Source organism: Staurois parvus, unplaced genomic scaffold (genome assembly GCF_062004578.1).
Source record: "Staurois parvus isolate SC_StPar_1 unplaced genomic scaffold, SC_StPar_1.0 ptg000287l, whole genome shotgun sequence".
In the NCBI taxonomy this organism is placed as follows: Eukaryota; Metazoa; Chordata; class Amphibia; order Anura; family Ranidae; genus Staurois; species Staurois parvus.
In genome coordinates this window covers 24,783,687-24,809,857 of record NW_028318083.1, presented here as the reverse complement: position 1 = coordinate 24,809,857, position 26,171 = coordinate 24,783,687, and the positions used below count along the sequence as shown (strand labels likewise).

Below are 26,171 nucleotides of genomic sequence, written 5' to 3'. Positions count from 1 at the left end.
GAGTTCACTGTGATCAGGCAGCCATTATATTGTTTATGGCTATAATAAATTAAGAAATCTATTTAGGATTTTTAAGGCAAAGCACTGAATGTGTTTTTTTTTCTGTGGTCTTGTTTTAATGTTTGGTTTATTTATGCTGTAAGTTATATTATATGGGTATAATCATTTTTTCAGTAGTGATATATTGGATTTTTTCTTATATAAGAATGATTTAAGATGTTATTTGGATAATTACAGTGAGGAAATTATTTGATCCCCTGCAGATTTTGTAAGTTTGCCCACTTACAAGGAAATGAAGGGTCTATAGTTAACATCATAGGCGTATTTTAAATGATAGAGACAGAATATCAACCAAAAATCCAGAAGAAAAAAAAACACACAATACAAATGTTATAAATTCAGTTGCAGTTCTGTGAGTAAAGCAAGTATTTATGCTTGCCAACAAGGGCTTCTCCACCAAGTACCAAGTCATGTTTTGCTTGGGGATCAGAGGTAAGACGGTTTTTGTAGTTGGTTACCAGGTTTGCACACATCTCAGGAGGGATTTTTGGTACACTCTTTACAGATTTCTCTAAATCCTTAAGGTTTCTTGGCTGTCACTTGGCAACTCAGTTTCAGCTCCCTCCATAAACTTTCTATAGAATTAAGGTCTGGAGACTGGGTAGGCCACTCCATAACCTTAATGTGCTTCTTCTTGATCCACTCTTTTGTTGCCTTGGTGGTATGTTTTGGGTCATTGTCATGCTGGAAGACCCATCTTCAGTGTTCTGGCTGAGGGAAGAAGGTTCTCATCCAAGATTTTACAATACATGGCCCTGTCCATTGGCCTCTCAATGCGGCAAAGTCAGCCTGTGCCTTAAGCAGAGAAACAGCCCCAAAGCATTTTGTTTCCACCTCCATGCTTGACTGTACGGACAGTATTCTTAGGGTCATAGTCAGCATTTTTCTTACTCCAAAAATGGTGAGTCGAGTTAATGCCAAAGAGCATAATTCTGGTCTCACCTGACCACAGCACTTTCTCTCAATCCTTCTTTGAATCATTTAGATGTTCATTGGCAAACTTCAGATGAGCCTGTACATGTGCCTTTTTGAGGAGGGGGACCTTGTGGGCACCTAGGATTTCAATCCATGGCAGTGTATTGTGTTACCAATGATTTGTTTGGTGACTGTGGTCCCAACTGCCTTGAGATCATTCACAAGCTCCTCCTGTGTAGTTCTGGGCTGACCCCTCACTTTTCTCATGGTCATCCTTACCCCATGGAAGTGAAATCTTGCACAGAGCTCCAGACTGAGGGCGACTGATGGTTATTTAGTATTTCTTCCATTTGCGAATAATCACACCAACAGTTATCTCCTTCTTACCAAGCTTCTTGCTGCTAGTCTTTTAGCCCATTCCAGCCTTGTGCAGGTCTTCAATCTTGTCCCTTGTGTCCTTTGACAGCTACTTGGTCTTGCCCATGAGTTTTGAAAGAAAGAAAGATTCTATGGACAGGTGTCTTTTATAAACATAAAAGGTTATCGGAGCACCTGCTTAAATTGACAGGACTAATCTGTGTACCATATGAGCACATAGTCTGTGGGAGTCAGAATTATTGTTGGTTGGTAAGGGATCAGATACTTATTTTACTCACTGAACTGCAACTCAATTTACAATATTTATATTATGTGTTTTTTTTCTGGATTTTTGGTTGATATTCTGTCTATAATTTAAAATACACCTATGGTAATAAATACAGACCCTTCATTTCCTTGTAAGTGGGCAAACTTACAAAATTGCAGGGGATCAACTTATTTTCAGCACTGTATATTTCTGAAAGGTTTATAACTATATTGACATGTAACTGTCAATGACAGTATGTGTGTGAGCATGATGAGCCCGGTCTTTCCTACGTTCACTATCATTCCATTAGTATGCTATTACTCATTTGGAATATCTCTTTAAGATTAAGGTCTACTATGATTAACATTAGAGATGAGCGAATTATTCAAAATTTTGATTCGGCTGATTCGCCGAATTTGCGGGAGAAATTCGATTCGATGCGAATTTATTCGCTGCGAATTTAACTTATTAAAAGGGTTTCTAGGCTTCAGAGAGCCTTTATATTAGTGCAGAACACTGTACCTTTAATTTAAATGCCCTTGGAGTCTGCTGGGGAAGAGAAATAATACTGTCAGTCAGTATGACATGCAGATGAGTGCCGTCGATCTTAGAATCACCGCACACTTCACTCATTTGGGCAGTCACGGGGCACGACGAAGAAGGAAAAGAAGAAGAAGAAGGAAAAGAAGAAGAAGAAGGAAAAGAAGAAGAAGAAGGAAAAGAAGAAGAAGAAGGAAAAGAAGAAGAAGAAGGAAAAGAAGAAGAAGAAGGAAAAGAAGAAGAAGAAGGAAAAGAAGAAGAAGAAGGAAAAGAAGAAGAAGAAGGAAAAGAAGAAGAAGAAGGAAAAGAAGAAGAAGAAGGAAAAGAAGAAGAAGAATGAAAAGAAGAAGAAGAATGAAAAGAAGAAGAAGAATGAAAAGAAGAAGAAGAATGAAAAGAAGAAGAAGAATGAAAAGAAGAAGAAGAAGAAGAATGAAAAGAAGAAGAATGAAAAGAAGAAGAATGAAAAGAAGAAGAATGAAAAGAAGAAGAAGAAGAAGAATGAAAATAAGAAGAATGAAAAGAAGAAGAAGAAGAAGAAGAATGAAAAGAAGAAGAAGAAGAATGAAAAGAAGAAGAATGAAAAGAAGAAGAATGAAAAGAAGAAGAATGAAAAGAAGAAGAAGAAGAAGAAGGAAAAGAAGAAGAATGAAAAGAAGAATAAAAAGAAGAATGAGAAGAATGAAAAGAAGAATGAAAAGAAGAAAAAGAATGAAAAGAAGAAAAAGAATGAAAAGAAGAATGAGAAGAATGAAAAGAAGAATGAAAAGAAGAAGGAGAAGAATGAAAAGAAGAAGAAGAAGAATGAAAAGAAGAATGAAAAGAAGAAGAAGAAGAATGAAAAGAAGAAGAAGAGGAATGAAAAGAAGAAGAAGAAGAATGAAAAGAAGAATGAAAAGAAGAAGAAGAAGAATGAAAAGAAGAAGAAGAAGAATGAAAAGAAGAATGAAAAGAAGAAGAAGAAGAATGAAAAGAAGAATGAAAAGAAAAAGAAGAATGAAAAGAAGAATGAAAAGAAAAAGAAAAAGAATGAAAAGAAGAAGAATGAAAAGAAGAATGAAAAGAAAAAGAAGAAGAATGAAAAGAAGAAGAAGAAGAATGAAAAGAAGAATGAGAAGAAGAATGAAAAGAAGAACGAGAAGAATGAAAAGAAGAATGAAAAGAAGAAGAAGAATGAAAAGAAGAATGAAAAGAAGAAGAAGAAGAATGAAAAGAAGAGGAATGAAAAGAATAAAAAGAAGAAGAAGAATGAAAAGAAGAAGAATGAAAAGAAGAAGAAGAATGAAAAGAAGAAGAAGAATGAAAAGAAGAATGAAAAGAAGAATGAAAAGAAGAATGAGAAGAATGAAAAGAAGAATGAAAAGAAGAAGAAGAAGAATGAAAAGAAGAAGAAGAAGAAGAATGAAAAGAAGAAGAAGAAGAATGAAAAGAAGAATGAAAAGAAGAAGAAGAAGAATGAAAAGAAGAATGAAAAGAAGAAGAATGAAAAGAAGAATAAAAGGAAGAAGAAGAAGAATGAAAAGGAAGAAGAAGAAGAATGAAAAGAAGAAGAAGAAGAAGAATGAAAAGAAGAATGAGAAGAAGAATGAAAAGAAGAATGAAAAGAAGAATGAAAAGAAGAATGAGAAGAATGAAAAGAAGAATGAAAAGAAGAAGAAGAAGAATGAAAAGAAGAAGAAGAAGAAGAATGAAAAGAAGAAGAAGAAGAATGAAAAGAAGAATGAAAAGAAGAATGAGAAGAATGAAAAGAAGAATGAAAAGAAGAATGAAAAGAAGAATAAAAGGAAGAAGAAGAAGAATGAAAAGAAGAAGAAGAATGAAAAGAAGAATAAAAAGAAGAAGAATGAAAAGAAGAAGAAGAAGAAGAATGAAAAGAAGAATGAGAAGAAGAATGAAAAGAAGAATGAAAAGAAGAATGAAAAGAAGAATGAAAAGAAGAATGAAAAGAAGAATGAAAAGAAGAAGAAAAAGAATGAAAAGAAGAAGAAAAAGAATGAAAAGAAGAAGAAGAAGAATGAAAAGAAGAATGAGAAGAATGAAAAGAATGAAAAGAAGAATGAAAAGAATGAAAAGAAGAATGAAAAGAAGAAGAAGAATGAAAAGAAGAAGAAGAATGAAAAGAAGAATGAAAAGAAGAAGAAGAATGAAAAGAAGAAGAATGAAAAGAAGAAGAATGAAAAGAAGAAGAAGAAGAAGAATGAAAAGAAGAAGAAGAATGAAAAGAAGAAGAATTCCAGTACAGCAAAAAGTGTATCTGCAGAGAGCTCCGCTATTTCTGACAGTTCTCTGACAGTTCCTTCACATTTACAGCGGTTGAAACATTGTATCTATTTGTTTCCGAATAAAAACTCTGTATCTGTATCCTAAATGGAAACAAATAGATACAATGTTTCAACTGCTGTAAATGTGAAGGAACTGTCAGAGAACTGTCAGAAATAGCGGAGCTCTCTGCAGTGACACTTTTTGCCGGCTGATCGGGGAAAATTCGATTCGTGCATCCGAAGTTTGCTAAAATTCGGATTCGGTGCGAATCGAATTTTTCCTAATATTCAAAACGAATTCCACTTTGCCAAGTTCGATTCGCTCATCTCTAATTAACATTATATTTTATATATAGGTTCATTTTTTTAATTTTTGATTTTACACATTTTTCATTGATAATTGTCATAATGCTGCTTTGGATTGTATTTTAAATTCTGCGGACATTTCTTTTACCCGACTCCAAGACCTGTGCTTGTTGTCTTTTCACTTGTTCAAGAATAAATGTCTTTATACTGCACTTAGAGGTGCTTTTCTTCTTCATTTGTGTTAAAAATGGTTCCTGCCCTGATATTGATTGTACTTGACAAAGGAGACAGGGCCGCTGAAATGCCTTGTACATGCCCTCTTCACATTTTCCAGTGTATGCCAGGTACGTTGAGGGCGGCCATTGATGCTGCTGCTTCCCATCCTTACATGGCGGGTTTCCTGTGGATGACAGCTGTATCCGGTCTGTAGACTAGGCTCATCATTCTCACACATATACTGTCTTTTCCCTCCATGTCCAAGCAGCACTTCAGGGGGTCCTCAAACTTTTTAAACAGCAGGCCAGTTCACGGACCTTCACACTGTTGGAGGGCCGGACTATAGTTTGAAAAAAATGTGAATTCCTATGCATGCCGCACATATCTTATTTGTAGTGCAAAAAAAAAAACCACAGGAATACAATATTTAAAATGCACTGTACACTGTAACACACTGAACAACAAAATTCACTGGACACCACTGTACTCTGATAAACTGGACACTAACGCACTGGACACCGCAAAGCACTGTACTCTAACACACTCGGGTGTATCTACCGCGAAGCAAACAAGGTGTTTGCCTAAGGCGGCAATTTTTAGGGGGGCGGCACCACCCCCCGGAAGAAGGGACCTGGTGAGCAGCAGCAGGCAGAGCAAGGGGTACACCTGTATTTCTGTAGGTGGCCCAGACAGCAGGAGGATCAGTGTGGTGGAGGAGAGCAGTTGCAGAAGGATGCACTGCTCCCCCTCCTGCCGGCTTACTGCTGCTGGAGGGAGAGACAGACCTGGCCGGATTGAAGGGGTGCCCTGGTGTTCCTGAGTGGCTGCTCTCTGCTGAGCTCCTTCCCCTGCCTGCACTAAGAGCCTGGAGCAGGGAGAGGAAAAGTGGCGGAGAGGAAAGAGCCTGGAGGAGGCGAGCTGTGATGTGTTCTCTGGACTCTCCCCTCCTGTTGTCCTTGCAGCACATGGTACATGATCACTGACAGATCAGTAGGGACTGCACACACAGTATGAATACCACCCCCTGCCCACATTTCCAGATGCCTGGAGATCAGCAGCCCTTGGAGGAGATGGGTGATCATACTGAGGGGGGGGGAGAGAGAATCATATTCATACACTTATTGAACTCTCTCGCTCTCTCATTGTGGGGGGGGGCGCAAAGTTTGTGTGCTGCCTAGGGCAGCACAAAATCTAAATACACCACTAAACACCGCAATGCACTGGACACTGTAGCACAATGGACACTGCAACGCACTGTATTGATACGCTGGACATCGGAAAGCATTGTACTCTGATGCACTGGACACCGCAATGCACTGTAGCGCACTGATCACCGCAATGCACTGTAACTGTAGCGCACGTGTACTCTGATACACTGGACACCGCAATGCACTGGACACTGTAACGCACCTCTACACTGATAGACTGGACACCCCAATGCATTAACTGTAGCGCACCTGTACTCTGATACACTGGACACCGCAATGCACTGGACACTGTAACGCACCTCTACTCTGATAGACTGGACACCACAATGCATTAACTGTAGCGCACCTGTACTCTGATACACTGGACACCGCAATGCACTGTACCTGGTGTGCTCTCCTCCTTTCCTGTCCTCTTGCTCCTCTGGCTGCAGCAAGTGAAATCCGGAGCTTGCAGGCTAGCTATTTGCCAGCCAGCGCTGGGAGTTTTTTTTTAGTTTGTTTTCCGGCTGGCCCGGATAAAGGTCTTCGGCGGGCTGTAGTTTGAGGACTCCTATCTTACTTGCATGCAAGTTAGGATCAGGGGTGGACTGACCATTTGGAAACTCGGGCACTGCCCGAGGGCCCGGGGTCAGTAGGGAGCCCCATGAGATGCCCCTGGTACCTTTTTCATAGGCTTTTTTGAGTTTGGGCAAGGACACAGGGGCCCCATGATCCCCTTTTGCCCGGGGGCCCCATGAGTTGTCAGTCCGCCCCTGGTTAGGATATTTGTTTATTTAATAAATGACACATTGTTTTTAGTCCTGCGCTTTGGCTACCTTGTTTTCTTCTATATGCCATTGAGGATTTCTTCCAGATGTGATGTACCAAGCAGCATTAGAGCTGTCCATCCATCCATCCCTGGTCTTCATTCCATATGAACTATCATTAAGGCTGTTGAATACTTGTACCCACCATCCTGAGCCAGGACTTCATTATATCATCAACTCTGGAGATTCCACCAACAGGAATTTGGAATAAGTACTTTTAAATATTTGAATGTTTGTGTACTAATCAGAGCGCTGAGAGACTTTTTTTTTTCTTTTCACACAGGCTCACAGTCTGAACACAAGCCCCATCCACAACAGGACTCTTGGCAAGTGTCAGACAAGCCATGCAGTTCAGAATAGAGCTGTCAACTTGTTGGGGAGGATATTTACACCTATTGCTGGGACAGCATGTTTTGGAGGTATGGACCCTGCTTTCACATCTGAGGTTTACAACCACTTAAAAGGAGAAGTTTGGGGTATTAACCACGTCCCGACTGCCCTATAGCAGAAATACTGCTACAGGGCAGCATAGGTGTGCGATATCACGTGTATATACACATGATTTCGCATTTCCGGGTAGGGAGTGCATGCCTTCCTGCACCGCCATTTGCAGTCGTGGCTGTCAATCACCGGGTCCCGGCTGGTGATTACTCACCAGCGCCCAGTGATTTCCAAGGATCTTCGACGGGGAGGAGAACTGTATGTAAACAAAACAGTTCTCCCTGTCAGCTCGTGCACACTGCTTTGGATGGCTGTGCTGTGTGCTTACACACCCAGCAAACAGACAACCCTTTAAGCGCCCCTCATGTTAACCCCTTCCTGCCCAGTGCCATTAGTACAGCGTCAGTGATTTTTTTTTCTTTTACCACTGATCACTGAATTGGTGTCACTGGGGATGTCAGTGACACCAGTGTCAGAATCCCGCCGCAACCCCGCTATAAGTCGCTGATTGCCACCATTACTAGTAAAAAAAAATTTACACGTATTGGAATTTTTTTTTTTTTCAGCAAAGACATGTAGCAGAATACATTTTGGCCTAAATTTATGACGAAATGTGATTTTTTAAAAATTTTTACTGAACATGTTTAATAGCAAAAGGATGTAAATTTAATTTGTGTGCAGCATTGCATGACCGTGCAACTGTCAGTTAAAAGTAACGCAGCACCATAACGCAATAAATAGCCTGGTCAGGAAAGGGGGGGTACATCCTCAGGAGGGCAAGTGGTTAAAAAACCCCCCAAAAAAACACATACTGTACAGGATGCTGCAGCTGTCCATTGACTCCAAGCCAGAGAAATGAGAGATCACATGACCACTGATTGCTCAGTTCTTGGTCTTCTCGGAGCAGAGAGCAGTGACTGTCAATCACTGGTCTCCACTTTGCCCCTCCAACACTCACTGGAGCACCAGGCAGAAGAGGAGGGTGGGTACAACTGGCTTATCAGGCAGCTGGGTGCATCCCGACAATATGGTTGAGACCCTACCAGGCCTAGATGGGCTCTATAAAGTCAGCTGATAGCAGGCTATAGGCAGACTCTAGGTCACTTGAAAGTAAGTGCACTCCTGTGACCCAGAAGAGAAGTATGGCTACACAAGCTTTGGCCATACTTCTTTAAGAATCAATAAATTGACATTATAAAGCACCTAGATAGATCAGAATGGTTTGTTGCACCTGGGTTTCACCTATCACAAATGGCCAGCTTACACTTCACTCTTGGCCCAGAGTTGGATCCGGAGGCCTGAACTGTGGACTGGACAAAAAGGTGCGTATTGTGCAAAACCATTATTTTCTTGATGTTTAATCATTTCTAAATAATACCACTATTCTCATATACAGTAGCTAGCTTATTTGTAGCAGTGGTAAAATAAAGTCAGAGCCAGACACCTGTAAAATAAAATTAGGTGTTCTAGTGACCTCACCTTGGTAGGGGTTCTGGATATGTGACATCTAGAGCTGCAGCCTTAATAATTCCACGTTTTAGGGCATCTACCAGTGCATCCTGGTCTATTACTTGGCCTGAAATAAACAGTTGCCTATAATTGTATAATGAATACTAATAACAATCCTTTAAAATGCATCTAAATCCAAATACAAAAATTTGCTATACTGTAACTTACCAATCCTTAAATGTGGTGGCTGCATTAGTTTTCTTTAGGCTTTTTTTCCCCCTTTATTTTTATCTGGTGATCCAGCCAGTAAAACACTTTCTGTCTTAGGATGGCTCTCCTCTATGGAGGAGCAACAGAGACACATATGGACAGCAGCATTGTCAATCTGGGGAGAGGATAGTGTTAAGTGCACTAGTAGAGTTAGGTGGACTTGATTAAAAAAGGAAAGTGATTCTAAAAGGTTGAAGTGTTTTTTTCAACTTTCATGCATTCTATTCATAAAGGTGAAAAACCTTCAGTATGCAGCTTCCCCCTCAGCCCCCCAATACTTACCCGAGCCCAATCACAATCCAGTGATGTGCACCAGAGCACCTGCTCTCCTAGCTCTCTGCCTTCCCATTGGCTGAAAAACAGCAGTGGGAGCCAATGACTGTCGATCACAACCAGTGAGAGTGGGGGCAGGGCCAAGCCCCAGTCTGTCTTATAGATACACAGAGTGGGTTCTTGAGGGAGCACCCACGAGTGTCCTCATAGCAAGCGGCTTTCTATGGGGGCAGTTGGAGAAGAGGAGACAGGACCTGAGAAGAGGAGGATCAAGGCTGCTTTGTGCAAACCCAATGCACAGAGCAGGCAAGTACAACTTTTTTTTTATTTTTATTTAATTTAACCTTCAATATCACTTTAAAACTGAACTCCAGCTAACATTTTTTAAGCTGTTGTGGCAACAGTTTTGATCCTTTTGGGATAAAATATCAATAAAAAGTGACCATTGTAAGCACCTCTGTCAGTGTCAAATGGTTTGTCTCAACCAGCTGAAATGTTACCTGGACTGCTTGTTGTGTTAAAGGAAATTGAATTACTGGCAGGATCACTAAGTGAATATAGAGAAAAAAAATATAGAAAAAAGGAAACTAATGCAGCCACCACATTTAAGAATTGTTAACCAAAAATGCAATATTACAGTTTTCCACTTTACAATGTACAGTGCATTAAAAATGCACATATGTTCAGATGCACAGCTGTGAATGCACTCATATTTTCTACACAAATACATATTTTTAAACCTATATTTTTCTACAGGAATAAGTAATGGACGCCAAATACACTTTCAAATTAATTTTAGCCAGTAAAAATGTTTATGTACAAGTATAGAATTTACTGGGTGTACCTCGGCTAATGTTAATAAGAGTAGCTGTGGGCTTCATCAGCTGAAGCTGTTTCCGTCCGATCAAATTGTGGGTTTCTGGAGTTAAAGTGACAGCCACCATCACAAAATCACTTTGCTGGAGCAATTCGGCCATATTACTGCAGTACTCAGCACCCACGGCCAATTCTTCCTCCACAGCCCTGTTTAAGAATCATGTCAGAAAGAATATAGTTTGTGTGATTACATTTATTAAACTATAGCATTCAAAATACAGTTATGTTTGTTTTTCTGATATTAAAATCGTATTTAGCCTAGGTTCACACTAATGCGTAGTGAGAAACACTGCAAATCCAGAGCGTTTCCCGCACCGCATTGCAATCGCATGGCGTTCATGTGATCTGATGTGGGTGTCAAAGATAAATTCATGACACCCTGATACAGATCGCAAAGTTAGATGCGATTGCCACATATCGCATCGCATGGGTGAGAACGTCCATTTGATGTGATTCAGGTGTGGATTTAAAAAAAAAAAAAAGTCCTGTACCTTTTTGGTGTGGATGCAATTCGATTTGAACGATATAAAATGTATGGCTCAAATCGCACCGCAGTGCAAATTACATGCAGTGTCCTGCACCGCATTAGTGTGGACCCAGTATTAGTCATTTATTTTTATGCAGTTTGATTTTTTTTGTTTATTAGTTATGAGAAAAGACATCTCACCTTCTGTTCTTGTTATGGTAAAGAATTCTCATTCTAAAAGCCTTGGCACGCTGAGCTATGCCGTAGCCAATACTGCCCATTCCAATAATGCCCAGCGTTGCTTCTGTAATGTCATCACCCACCGAGTTATAATCAAAATCTTTTGTATCTGGTGAGCATGAAATTCTGTGACCTGTGAAATAACATGGGACCTGGGTAAAAGGTAATATACTCAGCTCAAACACAATATTACAGAACCCACAGGCAGTGATTTAAAGGGGCACTCTTTTACATTGACATTACAATCATATGTAAACCCAACATATATCTTATATTTACCTTCCTAGTGTAACTTCAAATTATACAAATGACAGTTGTAATATTTTACTACATTTGTAGCTTAAATACAATTATTATCACATTAGCCTGCAATGGAGATGACAAGTGGATATTTACACACACTCCTGTGACCCATTTTCAGCTGACAGCGGGCTGAAACCCGTTGTCGGTAGACATTATGGTCCAGGCTGGGGAAAGATCCTGACTTTAAAGTTGGGATCCACCCCAGAGTCTGGAACAGCACCTGGCTCTGCCTCTCAGCGATCTGAGCCAGCTGTCCCCACCCCCTCCACCGCCCAGCACTCCAGTGGTGGGGGGCAGAGCAGACAGCAGTGACTGACAGTCACCGCTCTCTGCTCAGAGCAGCTGTGAGAAGTCAGCAATCAGTGGTCATGTGATCACTGAGTTCTCACAGCTAGAGCCAGCGTGGGACAGATGCAGAATCAGACTGATGCTGTATCCAGCTAGGTAAGTATAATTGGGGGGGCGGAGTCCTACTTTTCTTTTAAAGTAGATCTCTGAGCTTTACCTTGATAGTCTCAAAAACATCCCCTCCCCACTCCTAACACCTGTACTAACTAACCTGTGTAAGGAAGATCTGTATACTTCCTCTGTGTCTGCCAGTGGCTGCAGCAGGGGAGCACGGACAATGGGTGGCATCACTACTCCCAGGTATAGCCAACAGTTGTCGGGAGCTCTCTCCCATGCAGCCTGTGCTGGCTGACATGAGAGATCATGTGACCAAACGGGCTGAAAATAGGTAACTATATACCACTTTCTTACATAGGTTAATCAGAATAGGTGTTAGGAAGTGGTAGGGAGCAGTGGCGGACTGACACCTCATGGGGCCCCCGGGCAATAGGGGATCATGGGGCCCCTGTGTCCTTGCCCAAATTTAAAAAAACCTATGAAAAAGGTACCAGGGGCATCTCATGGGGCCCCCTACTGACCCCAGGCCCTTAGGCAGTTCCCGAGTTTCCAAATGGTCAGTCCGCCCCTGCTAGGGAGTGCTTTTAAGACCAGTTAGGTAAAGCCCAGAATTCTACTTTAAGGTAAATAACTTACACAGAGTGTAAATCTTTATGTCATATACAATTATCAAATATGAACCAGCTAACTAGTAAATTGTGAAAGTTATGTCAGAAATTACTTTTATGTAAGTGTTATGATAAAACCTTAGGCAGAATTGCTGAAGATGCAATATAGTTTCTTTTGAAGCCAATAAAAAACCCCCACATTGCTCATATAATTGTTTCTTTGCCTGCACTGGACCAACCTTGAAATTGTCAACTGAGACAATGTTTCTTCCCTTACTGATCAGTTATTCCACATTTCTTATTTACTCCTAAATACCTTGTGGTATTACTATTGTGGTAAATAGGACATATTTAGTCTAAAGTTGGGTACACGCTTTAAAAAAAAAAATGATCATTCGTTTTTCCTTGATATTTCACAGCAAGTTGAACCCAAGGATGGCACAAACTGTATGAAAATTCTCCAACGACAAAGACTTTTTTGTTTGCCCTAGAAATGTTGTAGAATAGATTTTTGTTGTGTTTTTTTGATCATGTGCAGTCTTTCGTATTCGATTTCTCTTGTACAAAACCAGTACACATTAAACAAAAATTGTTAGTTGTGTTCACAGACAAAAAAAAATTTGGAGTTTGTCCCTTCTGAAATTTTTGTTTGGAAAGTCGGAATCGGATGTCGAAAGTTGTGTACACTATGAAAATTAGGAATTTCTTCCGATTTTCTCATAGAGTGTACTTTACTTTAGACTGAGTGCAGCTTTGTACAGTAATCTCTCTGAAACAGTTTCTCTGGTGGGCATAGTAAACTTTAAGATTTTTAAAGATACTTTTACATTTGTGATGGTTTTATGATGTCATAAATTATCTTTATTCATTTCATTTCGCAAAGCTTCTTAGTTAGAAGTAGGGCAATATTACAATGATGTGCTTTTCTAGGTGCTCTATGTCAGGGAACACTTGTTTAATTGTGATAGGTGTAATCCTCAAATAATAATCTATTTGTTATTCTTGTTAATTCAGGAGTTGTGCAAATGGGATTATGATAAGTCAAAAACTTAAAGCTGTGTTTTGGGAGTCACTATGCATTTTTCCATTCCCCTGCCCCTTGTGCTCCATGGTCTTTTCCCTTTCCTCCTTCCAGGTCCTATCTTTAATGAGGATATATTTTTCTCTTGTTTTTGCTTTCCTCACTGTAGCATGATAATTCTCAATAAATTATTAATGATTAAACATAGTCCAGGGAATTCCTAAAGGGTGTCTTAAAAACCCTTAGAATTCCTTAGGAGCACATCACCTAAAGTGACAGTGAATGTTCCCAATTTATGTACCTGTCCAAGACAAGTACAAGAATTTGTAAATCCTGGCCAGCACTGAGGGAGAAGTGTCCACACTGGATATTGCTTCCTCAGTGCACTCACTCCTATCCTTCCGCCCCAGCCACTCTGGCCATCACACTGACAGCAATATGGCCAAGGAGTTTCGTACTGGGGGTGAACGAAGACTGGTGGGGAACTAAGACTAGAGTTCCATCAGGCCTTCTTTACTTTTGACTGATATCACGCCAGTGGGAGAATCTATAGCCGCTCTTCAGTGCAATAGTGAAATGCACCCCCTGCTGTGCACTGTCAATCACAGGCAAGGTAGACCAGACATCTAGTTTTAGAGTTCCCCATCAAGCTCCACCCACACAGCTGTTGCAGTGCCCATGAATTTGAGTTGTCAGGTGGGCAGAACCTGATGGGGATCTCTAACACTAGTTATCCATCAGGTTCACCTTGCTTGTGATTGACAGCAAATGGTGGTGGGCAGATTTCAAAGCTGCTATTTGGACTGAATAGCTGCTATGGAGTCCACCCACTGCCATTTTCTGTAAATCACAGGCAACCCTGGTGAGGAACTAGTCTCAGAGTTCCTCATCAGGTCCTGTCCACTGTAAGTTCAGGCCTGCAGGCTGAACAAAATGAAATCTAGCAGAATCCTTCATCCATGTTAATAGCATGGATGGAAGTATCACCCGGTGGCTATTGTTTTCAAACAGCTGACACCTGCGTTTGTCAGAATATTAGAAACATTTTGCATGCGATTGGCTGCAGTTACTGACTAGCTTACATGTTTCTGCAGAGCCCTGCAGCACATCTTCACACATGCGGGCTTTCCTATGCAAGTGTATTGGTATTGAAGTCCTAAAACTTGTGGTCTGCACATGCATGGAAATCCATTGTCTGTGTGCATATGTGCCACAGGGCTTTGCCAGGACCCAAAGGCTGGGCACAGCATTTAAGCACATTTGTGAAACACATAAGACTAGTAAAGATAGCAGTGCTGGAGTGGCGAGGCCAAACCTAAAGGGGCCTGAATTTCCTCATTAAATTAGCTAATAAAATGTATAACAAACTCCAACTTTCTACAAATCTAGTAAAACTTAAAACAAAGGTAAAGTGTTTTTTTTTTAATCAGATAACACCAGAAAAATGGAGGTAGTGAAAAAATAGACTGTGATCTTTGTATGCTTCTGAAGGTCAGTTGTGACATGGCAGTGCCTTTAATTATGCAGACATTTAAGGGACAGTTTGACAAATATCCAGGCAGTGTAGATAACCCATTAGAAGCTTTGCTAATAGATCACCTTGAAGTACAGAAAAGTGAAAATAGAATGCAAACTTGTATATGGTGGAACAGATATTTTACCTTCTACTATATTTCTGGCAGATGCCAGCATCAGAGCCATTCCCATATCTGCAGTGGCATCATCTCCCACACCTGGTGTATTGGTGACTTTTATACCATAGCTTGATATCAGCTTCAGATCCATGTGATCCACACCTACTCCAGAGCTCGATATCACTTTGAGATTGGGAAGAGAATCTAAAAGTTCCTTGGTCACTACAGGCAGGTGCCACCACAACAAGAGAGCCTGTACTTTTGGGGCATATAGCTCTCGGTTGTTGTTTAACTCATCCCAGTATACAATATGGAAGTGCTGTTTTACAATAATTTCAAAATGTTTTGGAAAACCCCGAGATCCACCAGTATGGGACAACAGTGCATAGGGAAGTTCTTCCATATCTCCTATAAAATGTATGAAAAACAATTAACAGTATATGCTTTTTAACATAGAAAACAGAGTACCCAGTTACTTGTAGAGCCAGGGCCAGACTGCCATTATTGTAGCCTATAGGCAAACAGTCTTAGATACCTTAAAGTGAACCTGTCAGGTCCCAACTATTAAAAAGGTATTTGTTAGGCTGAAAAGTACACTCACCGGCCAATTTATTAGGTGCACCTTGCTAGTAGCGGGTTGGACCCCTTTTTGCCTTCAGAACTGCCTTAATTCTTCATGGCATAGATTTAACAAGGTGTTGGAAACATTCCTCAGAAATTTTAATCCATATTGACATGAGTTACTGTTGCCTTTCTATCATCTCAAACCAGTCTGCCTATTCTCCTCTGACCTCAACAAGGCATTTTCATCCACACAGCTGCCGCTCACTGGATATTTTCTCTTTCTGCCAATTCTCTGTAAACCCTAGAGATGGTTGTGCATGGAAATCCCAGTAGATCAGCAGTTTTTGAAATACCCAGACAAGCCTGTCTGGTACCAACAACCATGCCACATTCAGTGACTTAAATCCCCTTTCTGATGCTTGGTTTGAATTTCAGCATGTCGTCTTCACCACGTCTAGATGCATTGAGTTTCTGCCATGTGATTGGCTGATTAGCAATTTGTGTTACCAAGCAATTGAACAGGTGTACCTAATAAAGTGGCCAGTGAGTGTATATTCTAATATATATGCACCTCTGAACCTGGTTCCCTTTGTTGCAAAGGCTTGACATACCTGACGTTTGGGTTAAGCATCACCTATCCCTATAGGGCAGGACTTTGTGCCAAAATCAAGGAAGTTGAGTCCGTATTAAAAAAAGGAACTTTACTGAATACTTCCTATCAGAGGAGATATAGCCTGTGATCTGTTTTTTTCATTGTTGTGCTCCACTTTGTATGCATGTTGGGGTGACTTTTTAAGATGATACATACACAACCCATTGTGGTGCACTGCAATAAGGTTTGTGGTATAGCAGCGTGTGTATATAGGCCATACAAATCCACCACTGTATCAGTATTTGCATACAAAAAGTAAGAAGAACATGGAAATGGTTTTCAACTACAATACAACTCTATTGTGAAGGGACATTGCCAAATCAATAAATGAGCAGATAATTCAAATGTACAAGAATAACAACAGCCACAACAAAAGCTGGTCATAAATGGCCTGGTACAAGTGGCAGCTGTTGCTTGTTGCTACATCTGGTGAGAAAATCACCAAGCAAGCAATCATAATTTTAGGAATCTGTCGATGTCTGCATGAGATGTGCATTACGGAGAGTTTTTGCAATAGTAATAATCCGAATGTTCATTTGAAGAGCGTTCACCAAACAGTTCAAAAAAGTTTGGAAACTGGAAAGATTCTCCGAATCTGATTCAAATCTAGAGGAGATAATTCTTGCAAATTAATTTTACTTATCTTTAAGGATAATGGGAAAGAGATAATCATCAAAAGGCATGAGGAGCTGGGCACTACCAGGTAGAACATGTACCAATGCAAAAAAAAGATTTAAAAACAATCGTTTGGTGGAGAGCAACACTTTTAAAGAGGCTTAAAAGGCAACATTAAAAAGTGCACAGTTCCTTCAAATTACATGCTTGGGGGATGCCCTAAACCTGTTAGTTCCCAGATCCAAGACAGGGTCTGATTTGGACTGTAAGGAGATACCGCACACGAAAATTCATAAAAGGGTGTCCTAGAATACCTCTAGAATTCATTTGGGGCACAAGCAGGCATCCTTATCCAAACATGCCTGCCTGTCCAGAAAAGGGGGGGGGGGTCGGTAGCAAGTGTGTGCCATCCCCCTCCTGAACCATACAAGGATACATTTCTTCAACATGGGGGGGGGGTTCCATGGTGGGGTGTCACCCTGACAAAGCACATTGTCCCCATGTGGATGAGGACAAGGATGTCATCCCCACATCCCTGGCCTAGTGGGGAGGGGGGGGGTGACTTTTCACAATCTTGAAGCCATCTTTAAATAAAGGGGCTCCCAATATCTGGCACATAAATGAGTAAGGAGTACATAATGCCCCTAGTTAATGATTCACAGAAAAGTTAAATGTAAATATTGTTATTAATGTTAATAAAAATGAATCCCAACTTGCAAAAAATTAATGTTCCATGATGTCCAAAATAATGAAGTCAGTGTCCCACAGCAATCCTCTCCCCAGAGGAGTTGAAATGCTAGCCGAAGTCATTGGCCTTATTTAGTCAATGACATCAGCCAGCATCCATGGCCCCACCATTTACAGCTAAATGGGGCCCAGAATATGTTATTGGTTACTAGGATGCCATCTGCTACCGACATCTCAGCAACCACAGCCCTGAGTGGAAAGCTGTCATTGATTAGTGGTGGTAGTAATACTTCCTGCACAGCTGGAGATTCGCAGTGGTGGAGAGGCAAACTGGCTATTTAGTTTTCCCATTCGCCAAAAGGCAAACACCTAGAAATTGTAAACCCTGCACCACCCAAACTTAAACCTCATCCTGACAGTTGTCTCATTCAAGAATTACCAGAAAACCCCTTGACTGCTCACCCACATAATTTAGCCAGCCTAACACCTCATTAAGAAACTGATTATATAAATCAACAATTGCATGAAAGTGTTACTAAACCCACAACAGTAAAATCAGTCTGTATATGCAGTGAAGCATACTTGTTATACTCACTGTGGAACCTAAAGAGGTTAATCCTCTGCACTGTGTAAAAAAATATATTTGATCCTGTCTTCTCTGACTCTCCCTGTCTACTGTTCCCAGTCCATTTCCTGATAGAACAGAGCCTTGGGGGCAAGCTGTACATGCTCAGTTTGATTTGTTTGGCTAGAGAGCTTTTTATTTTCTTAGGAGAGTGCATGTGATCAGCACAGGGCCAATCAGCACTGTCCAGACAGAGGATCAGTGGTCCTGCAGCCTCACAGGACAATCAGGTGAGAATGGAAACTCTTCTTACAAGCTTTAACCAGTGCTCTGCTGGACATTGATAGAAGTCACATGACTGCTCTAACTGCTGATGAAAAAAGGTATTTAGTAGTTTATATTTACTAAAATAATTGCATTTCCATGTTCATTGTAATGTGGGAGACCAGATATAGTGAATGCAGGATCCTGGGCTAAAATGTGCAGCCCAAAAAAAAACTACATTAAAAGTATGGTAAAGAGACAGCCCTACATACCTCAGCCACAATTCTCTCATCTGACACACTAATGCTGTGCTAAAGAGAGAGAGAGAGAAAGAAAAGTTAATTAGTTACTTATCTAGCTATATAGTTTTCTAAATTGGGACATTCTGCACACAGGAATGTACTTAGATCATGATATTCAAGGTTCAACAAACCTATTAAGCTGCAAGGAATTGAATATGTGAACCGAGAAAGAGGGCCAAAAGGATAAATTGATTAAACCGTTCAATTTAAAATTGATGTCTTTTTTTGGCAGTTGAATATAAGATAATGAAAGCCAATCATTTGCACATAGTAATCTAATTGATTCATCATTTTGGAGTTTTTTTTTTGTCTCCTTCACCTCATATATTCACCCAAGCTCCTGTGGTGGGTAGAGGGAAACCATGGTTTGGGAACACCTATCACGTACCTGGTGGTGGAGGCCAGTGGAGAGAGGGCTTCCCTTGCGGCTAAGTTCCAGACTCCCCTGAAAGTGGGACAGCGGGAGTCAGGCCCAAAGTGGCACAGGTCGCCTGTAGGAGTGCTGTTTGGTGGTCCACTCAGAAGCACAGCTGGTTACGGAGACAGGTCTGCAGACTGGTGGCGCCTGTGCGTGGTATACAAGCCCTTACAGGATTAGAGATTTACTGGATAACCTTTTCAAGCCAAGGTCAGGTACCAGGTGGGAATCAGAGCAGACGTGGTCAGGTGGGATAGCCGAGGTCATACACGGAGGAGCGAGAGAGAGAGAGAGAGAGAGAGAGAGAGAGTATCCTTTAGCCAAGCCGAGGTCAGATCAGGGGTTCAGTAGAGCAGACAGGTCCAAGTGCAAGCCAAGTCGGTATCAGGAAGTCACAGGTCACAGGAAACAGGAACAAGGCACGGGGAGCTAGAGATCATCCAGCAACCAGAGGAAGTGATGAGCCTCCTTATAAAGACCGTCTGGCACCAGACTGAGGCTGATGTGTCCTTCTGCAGCCATGTAGAGTATTGGCAAAAAAGCCAGATCTTCCAGAACTTCTACCGTGGACAGGACCCTGACAACACCTAACTGCCACTCTTGACCAAACCCTTCTGCTTTATAAAAGGCATACTAAACTTTGCTTAAGAGCAAGGGATTTGTGTTTGCTTTTGGTCCCCCTCACTATAGACTAGATATCACAGTATCAGTAGTTTTGTGGTAGCACCCAGATGTTGTAGAGTTCCCCTTTAAACTCTAACACTTCTAGCAGCCTGTGTTTGTAAAAGCAAGGTTTTTGGCTCATCTTCCCCCCTCCCTTATTTCCTGTGAGTATAATGTGTACCAGCTGGTATTCCTATCTGTAGCTGCTGTCCAATGTTATTCTGTAGAGTTTAGGAAAACGTTTGAGTGTATAGAAAGTGAAAGAAGAAATGTATGCCTTGTGACGTAATCGTTGGTATAAATGCTTGTAAGAAGTTTTCTACAACTCACTTAGCAGATGAGAGCACAAGCCATCTGTTGAGTCAAAACAGAGCTGTTTTTAATAAATCAGTTGTATTTCTTAAGAGTCCGTGTCCGGAGTTTCCTCTGGTTTACCAAAATTGCTACTACAGTTGTAAGCAGGCAATGCTTTACATGGGTGAATTCAACTTTATCAAGCTTTGAGAAAGGAGGATACATGCTGAAACATATTGCCTGGTTAATCTGCATCTTTCAAAAATCTGTGCTACTGCACTATCAGTAATCTGGATGCCACCACTGTACACAAAGTGCAGCATGGGAGAGCAACAGAGTAATGCTTGGCTTTTTAGCTTTACACTGCTGGCCATGATTGGCTGTTTCCATGTACCGTCTTCACTTTGTGTAGGCTGGTGACAACTGCACTATTCTGCTTAACTTGTGAGTGCATTTTATGGATTATTCTTAAGTAAACCTATCTTATTTTATTGCACTAAGTCGGTGTGCTTATTGTTGGTGTTTGCATTCTTTCAGTACTGGGTATTACTGTCTTAAAAGTGAGTCTTTGATGATGTAAAGTAGTTACATATTCACAACAAGTAGTAAAAGCATTTAAAACAAGACCCTATTCATCTCTGTATCTTTAAGTATTGTGGAGTAATGACATTTTCAACATTCACAGCACAGTTATTGAAATCTTAGGGTTTTATGGAGAGCAGACCTTGGCAGGCTGCAAGTTTACTTATGTAAACAGGCAGCCGGAGTTTCTAAGCTTTTAGGTCCTTAACCACTTCAAGTCTGGACACTTTCACCCCCTTCCAGTCCAGGCCAATTTCCAGCTTTCAGCGCTGTCACATTTTGAGTGACATTTACTCAGTCATGCAAACACTGTGTACATATGACATTTTTATAATTTTTTGAGACAGATAGAGCTTTCTTTTGGTGGTATTTAATTACCACTGTTATTTTTAATTTTTTTTGCTATGTAAATGAAAAAAATACTGACAATTGTGAAAAAAAACAAAACAAAACAAAAAACCCAACTGTTTAGTTTTTGCTATACAAAAATAATCTATCTTCATAAATATAAGCCAAAATGTATTTTGCTACATATTTTGGGGTAAAAATAACCAAAAACAGTGTATATTATTTTTTATTATTATTATGGTGAAAGTTATAGAGTCTACAAACTATGGGATATATATTTGAAAATTGATCAGTTGAGACCCTAAGATGACAGACGCTGGTATGATGTAGGTCAGTGATCAGGACGCTGGTATGGGGGTGATCAGATTGCTGGTATGGGTATGGTAGTGATCAGGGCATTACTATGGAGATGGCAGTGATCAGGGTGCTGGTAAGGCATATGGTGGTAATCAGGGTGCTGGTAAGGCTGTTGTACACTCACAGGCTGCAGGAATGGTTCTCTCTACTCTCACATCTGGTCTGTATGAGAGCAAAGAGAACCATTCTTTACTTTCGGTTTCTATTGTTTACTATGTGATTGGACACAGCAATCACATGGTAAAATACCATGTGATCACTGAGACACAACGGTAATGTGATCTGTTGTGTCCAAGTGGCACACGGATCACTGGACTCCGGGGTGCAAGCTCTGTGAGCCACCGATATGGGCTGAGGTACTTTAGCCCACTTTGGCACAGCTTCCAGTCCAATGTTTATACGAGACGAGAAGCAGTTAAACGGCCATCCACTGGTCCATTCAGCAGGGGATCTGTGAACAGATCACCTGCTGAATTGTAGCAGAACAGGACAAATGTCACTTTTGTGACACTAGCACCTGTTCAGTTTAGCTCACTGTAAGTTCGGGAATGCCAAATCTGACTGAACTCCCGAGCAGGCAGAGAGCTCCAGGACGCTGCCTTGCTGAAGCCAAGGTGAGTACAGTTCAAGTTTAAGCATCTGGTCAGGTTGGAAAGACAGAGGCGGACCTGATTGGAAAGCCTGGATGAAAAGGGCCCTAGAAACTGACTAAAAACTATTTTGGAGGCTTTGTTGTAATCTTTGAGAATGAGGTGGCGCGGATAGGCGGCACTGATAATCAGCACTGATGAGGTGTCACGGATAGGCGGCACTGATAGGTGGCACTGACTGGCATCACTGTTGGGCACTGACTGGTGGCACTGGTAGGCATTGACTGGCGCAACTGCTGGGCACTGACTGGCACAGCCGCTGGGCACTGACTGGCAGCACTGCTGGGCTGCACTGATGGGCACTGGTGGGTGGCACTGCTGGGCACAGGTAGGTGGCACTTCTGGGCACAGGTGTGTGGCACTGCTAGGTGGCACAGGTGGGTGCACTGCTGGGCACAGGTGAGCGCACTGCCAGGCACAGGTGGGCGGAACTGATGGGTGGCACTGCTGGGCACCGATCATCAGTGCCCTGATGATCGGTGCCGATCCCTGCTCTGCCAACTGCTGGTTCTCGGCAGTACTTTCCTCGCGCTCTGACAGCGTGAGGAAAGTGCAGCCGAGAACTGGCAATTGCATTTCCCGGTGATCAGCGTGTCATTGGACACGGCTGATCACTTGGTAAAAGGCCGCTGTGATTGGCCTTTCACCACATCATGTGATCAGCTTTGTCTGTAGGACACAGCAATCACGGAGATCGTCGGGTGCGCACAGGAGAGCGCGTTCTGGGAGGACGTCATATGATGCCCTCCCAGAACTGGCCGGCCGCAGTGTAACCATCATTTGGCTATCTGCGGTCGGCAAGTAGTTAAGAAGCTGCAATACCTGGGTTTCATCTATTATAGATGGCCAGTTTAAACTTCACTCTTGGCTTAGAGTTTGATCAGTAGGACTGAACTGTGGACTGGGCAAAGGTGTGCATTGTGCGCAACTTTTCTTTTTGTTTCTTAACTAATAAATAACGCAACATTTGTCATATAGCTAACCTCTTTGTAGCAATGGTGAAATCACTGTGATAAGTAGCCAGAGTTAGCCACTGATAAAATATTGTGAAATGTAACATTCCAGTACCTCACCTTGGTAGACACACTATTGATTTGCTAGAAAATCAAAAGAAGTTATTAAGTTACTTAAGTGGTTATATAACTTTCATTACCCAGACAATTTGCAAACAAGAATGTACTTATGTCATGATAGTCAGAGTTCACAAATGTATTAAATTGCATGTACAGTCGTTAGCCACTTCATTAGGTACACTTTGCTATTACCAGGTTGGATCCCCTTTTACCTTCAGAACTGCCTTAATTCTTTGTGGCATAGATTCAACAAGGTGTTTGAAACATTCCTCAGAGATTCTAGTCTATATTGATATGATAGCATGTCTATGATCTCAAACCACTCTATTTTTCGTAATAACGATGAAACAATAAGGTAATAATTATGACCATAAAGGAAACCGCATAGTAAAAACTATACGAAAAATGATGAAAGTGCTACCGCGCTTATGGATATAATCAACAATAACAAATAACTGTGTGTAGCAGTCCTAATTGTGAACTAATAAACACAACACCAAAAGTGAATACCATATGGACTGCGCATAAATAGTGCACATATGAAAAACTCTGTAGCAATATCTGAAAAACAATATTGATACTGATATTGATTATTCAGTCCCAGTAAGTGAAAATAAAGTGCTGTAATTCTTGATTGTGAACTCTGTGTACAATAACAGGTTCTCCACTGTGCTCAGACTGGTGCCCCACATGGATTTACACTCACCGTCATCCCGTGACCACCTATCTCTAGGATGGCCGTTTGCGCTTTTGGGACTATCCCAGTATGCAGTGTTGCTAATGATAACCGGTTGTGCCTCCAAAAGTGCTATGTCAAAGCCAACTCTCTCCTCCACAGGCAAAGTAAGTATGTATTCAGCATGTATAAAAGGACAAAAATAGACATCCCATAGTGTAAAACTGCTTTTACTTTAATAGTGGGGACATAACTGTAAGAAAAAAACTCACAAAAGAAGTGCCCATAACCTGGCACCTAGTATATTCAGTTTTGTTGCTTAGGTGGTGAAAAAATGGCCGCTGCTATGGTGGCTAATCCTCCAGGCGGTGTGCGTTCTAAAGGGCGGAAGTAATGTTGGAGGAAGTTGCGTCATCAAACCTCGACGTGTTTCGATCAAAGAATCGTCTTCAGAAAGTGCAAAATCTGCCATTTTGGAGAAGGTATTTATACCCTGCAGTCACTCAGCCAATTACTTAGCTAAACTGCAGCTGTGTCACTCATTTTGGCTTAGAATATAGTTATATCAGATTGCAACATTGCTGAGTACAATCAGTACTAAATTATAATATAGTATATAATTGGCTGAGTGACTGCAGGGTATAAATACTTTCTCCATAATGGCGGATTTTGCACTTCCTGAAGACGATCCTTTGATCAAAACGCATCAAGGTTTAATGACGCAGCTTATGCCGACATTACTTCCGCCCTTTGGAACTTTTATTTGGGGATGGCAAGTATAAAGACTCTTATTTAGGGGATAGTGAGTATAAGGACCCTTGTTTTGGGGGGATGGCGAGTAGAAAAGCTCCTGTTTTGGGTGATGGCGAGTAGAAAGGCTCTTGTTTTGGGGGATGGCGATGTGAGCTGGGGATAGGCAGCCGGAATATATGCCTCCTGGGGTAAGCAGTCTTTCAGGCACAGATACCAAATCCAGTGAGATTAGTGGCAAACAGTGAAGGTGTTTATTAGTGCTATTTACAAAAGACTATATACAAAGTGCTGTACAGTGTTTAACCAAAATAAACAGGGCAGGGAAATAGCAAACAAACAAAACAAACCTAGCCGTGTCCCAGCTCTCACTACACAGTAATGCAGGTCCTACCTAGCAGACTGACCAAGCCTACCGCTTGTCAACCACAGCAGCCAGCGAGTTAGTTTCCACCAACCTTTTCTAACCCAGCAACAGAGTTGCTTTACACCCTGGTCACATCGGGTGCGACTTGGCATGCGATTTGCATGCCATGCGACTTGCAAATTGTATGCCAAGTCGCACCCTATTGTCCGCATTTGGAGCGGCCAAATCAATGCGGTTCCAACTTGGTCAGAGCCGCAACAATTTCTAAAGTAGTACATGTACTACGTTTGGTGCAATTTGCATAGACATCTGTGTCATGTGTCTTGCAAATCGCACCTGAAATCGGCATCTCACCCAACTTTGAAATTGTGCGACTTCACTGTAAGTCGCATGATTTCAAAGTCGGGCTTGATGTGACCGAGGTGTTAAACACATTGCAGACAAGCTCTCCTCCCCTTATTTAAGTTCTCAGTTTCTTTGCTTCATATTGCCAGTTGAAGTATAGTAGAGGGTCACCATTGGTCCAGATTTGGGGCCATGTCACACAGGACTTTCTGCCAATATTGACACCTTCCCAGTAGAAGGATCACTGAAGTGCAACTGCAACACTCTGTAATTCAATTTGCTTCTTCAGTGGTAGTAAAGTCTGTTTTTGTACTTGCACCTACAGGTAAGCCTATAATAAGGCTTACCTGTAGGGATTGTAAATAACTCCTAAACATGCACCGTTTAGGAGATATTTACTTGTGTAGCAGCATTGGCGCATGCACTCTGAAGGAATGGCATGCTTGTGACGTTCCTTCAGAGCTGTGTGCTGTAAAAAGTGACTCCCACATGCATGCGCGTCAGTGATGTCATGGCTGCTTGGCCAATCAAGCCGTCAGAGCCTGCAAACCCGGGAAGAAGGGCCAGGTGAAGATGGTAGCACCATCAGCGGTGACAGCACTTTGTTTTAAGGTAAATTTCACATAATGTGCTAGTATGTGATGAATATTAGCACATTATGCCATTGTCTTGCAGGGGAAAAGTTTTTTTTTTTTGGGCTACCATTTTAATGGAGCAGGAATGGAGTGACACTCTGTTCAAGGGAGCAATGCCACAAGAGAAGATATAAAGCCAAATTTTCTGGGGCTATAACAGGTTGTCTTTTTTTTTCTTATTTCTTCACACGGAGACATGTAAGCTTTTTATTACATGGAATTCTACATTTTATTTAGGTTAGAATAAAACTGTATGGCCACAATGGACCATGAATTCTTTAAATGACTGCATATTTTGACAATGATTTACTGGATTTAAAAAAAATCTGTGATAAGGATAGTGATAGACTTAAATGAGGTGCCATTTTGAAACACTTCAATACAGTTAAAAAAAAGCAAACTGCCCCTAGACAATGTACACACAAGTGAACGTGTTTTAGC

General features: G+C 41.3%; 1 protein-coding gene across 2 annotated transcripts in view; it reads right to left on the bottom strand.

Annotated features, from left to right (window-relative positions):
- Positions 1–18,762, bottom strand: part of LOC149458450 (uncharacterized) — a 44,255-nt gene extending 25,493 nt beyond the window's left edge. The window contains exons 1-5 of one of the 2 annotated variants that reach the window (XM_089682324.1): positions 18,543–18,762; positions 14,951–15,331; positions 10,914–11,085; positions 10,215–10,393; positions 8,858–8,954 (exon numbers count right to left, since the gene is read on the bottom strand). In XM_089682324.1, coding sequence (XP_089538450.1) covers positions 8,858–8,954; positions 10,215–10,393; positions 10,914–11,085; positions 14,951–15,326 — 824 coding nt within the window. In that variant the 5' untranslated portion in view covers positions 15,327–15,331; positions 18,543–18,762. The remainder of the gene's footprint in view (positions 1–8,857; positions 8,955–10,214; positions 10,394–10,913; positions 11,086–14,950; positions 15,332–18,542) is intronic. The other variant, XM_089682325.1, reaches the window with a different exon arrangement.
- Between the last annotated feature and the right edge of the window lie 7,409 nt (positions 18,763–26,171).